Source organism: Cryptomeria japonica, chromosome 5, assembly GCF_030272615.1.
Source record: "Cryptomeria japonica chromosome 5, Sugi_1.0, whole genome shotgun sequence".
Lineage (NCBI taxonomy): Eukaryota > Viridiplantae > Streptophyta > Pinopsida > Cupressales > Cupressaceae > Cryptomeria > Cryptomeria japonica.
In genome coordinates this window covers 878,740,715-878,746,476 of record NC_081409.1, presented here as the reverse complement: position 1 = coordinate 878,746,476, position 5,762 = coordinate 878,740,715, and the positions used below count along the sequence as shown (strand labels likewise).

Below are 5,762 nucleotides of genomic sequence, written 5' to 3'. Positions count from 1 at the left end.
GTAAAAGCAACTCCAACTCTTTTCTGTGCCTTTTCAGTTTTTAATTTCAATTCCCTACCCACCAACATATTTTGTTTTTTCAGCTTTATTATTTTTTAACCAGACAGAATAATGTGCACTCACTTAACATTAAATGTTACCAGATTGGCATTCCTTATATTCAAGCGCAAGTTTAGGCAAATTCTTCTTTGGGTAAGACCAACATGGTGTACTTTGTCCTTGTAGTCTGTTCACATGTTGGAAAAATAGACCGCAACATTAAAATTCTACTATCATGCGGAGTGATGCATAGTGAATAGACAGACAGTAATATTAAATTGTACTATAAGGAGGAGCCTTGGGAGAGCAGTGGAAAGGCAAGGCAGCATACTGCTAAGTTGTCTTCTGTCTTTTATTAATAGTAAGAAAGACTGAGGCAGCTTCTATGGGAATTTGGGCATCAAGACTGTGAACCCAAAGCTTCTGTGGAGGCCCTTCATAGGTCTCGATACACAGATTGAATCCATCAATTTGATTGCTTTGTTTTCGGATTTGTTTGATCCAAGTCTCAGCTGATAAACCTCATCCATCTTGAAAAAGGGCCTAGAATTGTCAAGCTTCATAAAAATAGCATCTTGGTCACATCTTAGGGTTCTTCCACATTGTCCACAAGTTGTTTTTTCAGTGTAGGAACTGTTGCCCCTCTGTAAGTTGTAGGAGCTGCTGCTGCTGCCTGTTTTACAATGTATTGGATGAAGCCCAGATTGAGAATGCTGCAGAATTCAGAGCTGTGTGGCATTGTTGTTTGTCAAGTTTCAGCATTTTGGGTTCTATGTGTTTCTGCTACACAGATGAGAATTCTCAAGTGGGTGTCTCTTTGATCAGGTTTCAGCAATTGGGTTCTCATTGATTTCATTCTCGAAGTGATGCGGGTTTCCAAGATCCAATCTTGCTTTTGGAAATTCCAATAGCATCTGTGTTGTATAATTGGAATCTGATATGTGCATCTGATATTTGAATCTTTGCTGTCTCTGTCTCATCAAGTAAAGAATTCATATTCATACCGTTGGATCTCAAAAATGCCTGAAGCATTCCCTTCTTGTTTTGGAGATTACGGAGGCGCCCACGTGACAGAGAAGTCATCATCATCATCATCATCATCATCTTCCTCCAGTAGCAGAATGACACAGAACCTGATCACTTGTTTGTATCAGACGAAATTAGCAGGAATCTGCAGATTTGTGACGATAACATGGTGTAAGAATCTCATGGGCCAAGGGCTTAGTGTTCATGTGAATGATCCAAGCTGCCATTATATGTGCAAGGTGGATATGAAGCCATGGTTTTTCTGGAAGAAGCAAGGATCCAAGAGCTTTGATGTCAAAGGCCAGAAACTGGAGGTCTTTTGGGATCTAACCAATGCCAAATATGTCTGTGGGCCTGAGCCCCAGGAGTGTTTCTATGTGGCCCTTATGTGTGAAAAAGAGATAATCCTGTTGCTGGGGGATATGCAGGAGGAAGCCTACAAGAAAACCCATGCAAGGTTCCCATTCAATGAACCCACATTGTTGTCTAGACGAGAGCATGTGTTTGGGAAAAAATACTACACAACAAAGGCACAATTTGGTGAAAGTGGTAGGACTCATGACATTGTGATTGAATGCCATACAGGAGGATCCAAGGAGCCAAGATTGTATGTGAGGGTTGACAAGCAAGTTGTGTTGCAGGTCAAGCATCTGATTTGGAAGTTCAGAGGCAATCAGACAATTGAGGTCGATGGAACCCAAATACAAGTCTTCTGGGATGTGCACAATTGGCTCTTCAATCCAAGCGTTGGCCATGCAGTTTTCATGTTCCAGACCTCAAGCTGCACATCAAATGGCAGCAGGGGATCTGATAATGCTAGGAAATCTAAAAATGCTGCTCCTTTTCCTGATCAGCCTTCCCCACCATCTGTTCTGCAGTGGCCTCCTCCTTCTGCTTTCAGTCTTAAAGGCCCTGAGAAAACCTTCTTCAAGAGCAGTTCATCCTCTTCCTCCTCTTCAAACTCTAGCTCTTCAGTACTGCAATGGGCCAGCATGGAGACTGAAGTAGGCAGCCCATCTGGCTTCTCTTTGTTGTTGTATGCTTGGAAGAGTGAGTGAGGATTCAATCTACCCATCAGGATACTATACTAGTAGTGGCAATATTGGTATTAGTATTTAGTCTTTTCGTTTTGGGCTTTACCTGCTGAGTTTTGTAAATATAGTGCACAGAATGGCACTGCCTAGGTTTGCATTCTATATTTCTTTCAATCCTAACAAATATATGATTGATTCATTTGACCCTCATCACAGAGAGTTTCTGATTACATCAATAAGTTCAAAGTCCAGTTTTCTTTCAGGACAAGTACTGGTACTATTTAGGCCACTACAGTCTCCCAATAAATGATTTTGATCAGACAAGCAAATTTCCCAAATGGAAAATATCCTCTACCTAGCCGAGTTGGATCCATTACATCAAATCCACTTTGCTTTGCAGTTTAAAACAATTACCAAACAGAGAGATATATGGGCTTTAAGGATTTAGCCTCTATGCTGGTGAGGATCGGATTCTTTGTAATACATTGCAAAGAGGAAGAGTCTGAAATCTATTCTCAGTGTGCATTTTTTTTGGTTTAATGATCTGAAATCTCAAATTCTTGAGCACTGCACTCTTTCTAGTTGTAGTTGCCTGTTAAATGTTTTGGGGTATGTTGAGAAATGATATATGGTAAAATTCTATCTGAGAATTCAAACTCCACAGCTGATGTCTAAACCTCCATACCTTTCACCTGTTACAAATGATTATCAACCATTTAAATCACATTCTATGATCCACCATCAAAATAAATAATCTGAATTCATCTTAAATCTAAATATGTGTAGAACATAAATAATGAACAAAAATTTTATTATCTATTTCAAAAAAATTACAAGCTACCATATTTCATTGATATTTGGTATGAATACTGTCATCTACATGATTTGACAAGAAACAAAATACTTCTTTCTAGGGTAATAAGTTAATTTTCTGAGCCTTGAATCCGGTGGACAATATAAAGGCTCTTCCATTTTGCTCAGAGGCGATTTACAATTCCACTTTCCCCTTCTTTTGGTAATTGTGGCCTTTCACCCCACATGACCACTCTGGGGCTTCTTTGGGATGAGTTGTACCTGGATATTGTAAGCTTTCTGAAAGGCCTAGTGAAAAAGTTTGATTCTCGCTTGTACAAGTACCCACACATGGGAAATGGAATATAAGCAAAACAATTTGGTTGTAATATATTTGTGTATGCTAGTTTCATAGTAGAGACCATTCAGGGGGAAGCACAATGGGGATGAACATTGATCCTACATAAAATGCACAATCTTCTCTTCCTTGTTTAATTTACATAGTCAAATAAATAAACATTATTTTTAACATAATGCTGTCTGTGAAATGGTTTCAATCTTCTCGATAATTTTATGTTTCTTCTCATAAGTGTTGTACTGGGTAGCCTGATTCAGGCAAGGTTGTATGTCTAAATCTTACCAAAAACCTGTCCATAAAACTCTTCCTTCTTTAAGATTATTTTAGTTGATTAGCATTGTTTTGGCACGACCTTTGTTTTTAGATCTTATCAAAAACCTGTCCATAAAACTCTTCCTTCTTTTAGGACTACTTTAGTTGATTACCATTTTTTTTTTTTTTGGCACAACCCTTGTTTTTATGCTTCCCATCCTTGTATCCTTATAATGTCTCACTTAGACTTTGAAGGTGTCTTTTTATCATCGATTTCCTTTTACAAATTACATACTATTATTTTTTAGTTTAATAAAATGTTAATGATTTATTCATCAAAATGAAATAAATATTATGAATATTCCAAATAAAAAAATATATTCTTACAAATTGTGGGCTACCTAAAACTTTATTACAACTAAAAATCAATTAGTTGGTAGCTGCTACCATACGGATTATAAATAATTAGGCAAAGACTAAAAAATAAACATGACAAGCTAGAGCCAACACAATATAAAAATAGGATTAAACGTATTATATTATGATAAAAAAAAAATTATATAAACCATCCACCACATTATGCAACTAAATACAGTTGATTATTTTTAGGTAAAATATTATGTATAAATCAATCAATACACCATACAAATCAAATACGACAGATTATTTGTTTAAAAACATAAAATTTCTACAGTCATGATAATAGTTTGAAATTTTTTGAATTAGACTATGTCAACTTTTTTCTTCATCAACTTTTTCGATCACACTCTATAATCTATCATTCATATAAGATAGCAATAAAAGAAAAACGATCTAAATTGTTGATGAAGAAAAACTTTACATAATCTAATCGAAAAAATTTCAAGTTAGATTATTTCAAATCAAAATATTCTTTATTATCTATTTATAAATCTGGTTTACAAAGATTTTTTCCTCTTCCTGATGATGGACTGATCACTTGGTGTGATCCAAAACCTCAAGCAAAAAAGCATACGCAGTTTAAGCTAGAAACTCATACACTTAAAATGTATAGTATCTATTATCTGATGTTGAAGTTAAATGGTTCTGAACGAGTCCACCAAAATCAAGTTTTGTTGAGCTCAAGACCCCAACACCATAAGGGATGAGGCTAGGAACACGCTTTGAGCAATTTTGATGGAATGGATATTCTAATCCTAGTCCATTGATCTCAGCCAAAAGAATTCAGCCTAAAAATTCGTGCTCTTATATCCAATAACTAAATGTTTTTTTAAAGATACCAAATCCTCGAAATTTTAATTAAGAATACCTAAAACAATATGTGCAGTCTCCTCCATTTGGCATGAAACCAAGCCAACTCAAGGTTGTTAGGCAGCCTAGCTGTGACTGTCGTTTCCCATCTGTAATGTAAGACTGATACATGGTAAGAGATAACAAAAAGTTGCAGTGATAGTACGTCAAAGAAAATTTCTTTTTCTGGCCAGGCTAACTATAGTATGAAAGATTGTACAAGGAAGCCAGAGAGATCCATGTGCATTTTTTTGTCTTATAGTTTCCACGAGGGACACAACAGTTTGAAGCTACATAAACTTCTCGAGTTTATTAATGTTGGTCAAGTCTAGTGGTGGTAGCCAAAGCCATTACCATTAGGTACACGTCACATTTCTGACATGCTCATTGCAGGAGGTGAGGTGGGACTGTTGGGAATTTGGATTGTTTGAGCTTCATGACCTTGTTGACTGTAGAGTCTGTTAAGTACTTTTGCAACCAAATATAGGGAGGTCTTCAAGGCACCTTGACTCACAAGGTACTATTGAGAATCACGGGTGGATTCTCTGCTTGGGCTTGGAGGATTAGGGTTTAAAAGGCAAGCTATTTAAGAAACAACCATTAACACACAATCCTATATGTAAAAAGAAGGCTAGTTAGATGTTCCATTTGAGTTGTCAATACATTCAAATTTATGAAATGGTTAGATAAGAAAACACTCTTTTGAATTCAATATTAGAATAAGATTTATGTGAACTCTTGGTTAGAGTAAATGTGATTTAATTCTATTTACATAGGCTTAAGTTTTATTTAGATAGTTGACATAACATTTTGTTAAATACTAGTTTTATAGTATTTAATATTTGTAGTTGATAGTTACACGTCAATTTGTCTCTACCTCATCACACCTCTACTATTTATATAGGGTGTTTGTACATTTTATTGCATCTCAATATAGTTATTTGCTCATTGGTGAAATAGCCTTTATGCTTCTCTTGCGTTGTGAAGGTGGT

The 5,762-nt window shown here is 36.1% G+C and overlaps 1 protein-coding gene across 1 annotated transcript; it reads left to right on the top strand.

Moving 5' to 3' along the window:
* Nucleotides 1-345: 345 nt before the first annotated feature.
* Nucleotides 346-2,666, top strand: LOC131079559 (uncharacterized). The gene has a single exon (XM_058017541.2). The coding sequence runs from the start codon at nucleotides 1,059-1,061 to the stop codon at nucleotides 2,121-2,123; it is 1,065 nt and encodes a 354-aa protein (XP_057873524.1). The 5' UTR covers nucleotides 346-1,058; the 3' UTR covers nucleotides 2,124-2,666.
* Nucleotides 2,667-5,762: the final 3,096 nt, after the last annotated feature.

Coding starts and splice junctions, on each gene's coding strand:
- LOC131079559 (XM_058017541.2), top strand. CDS start 1,059: ATGCCTGAAGCATTCCCTTCTTGTTTTGGAGATTACGGAGGCGCCCAC.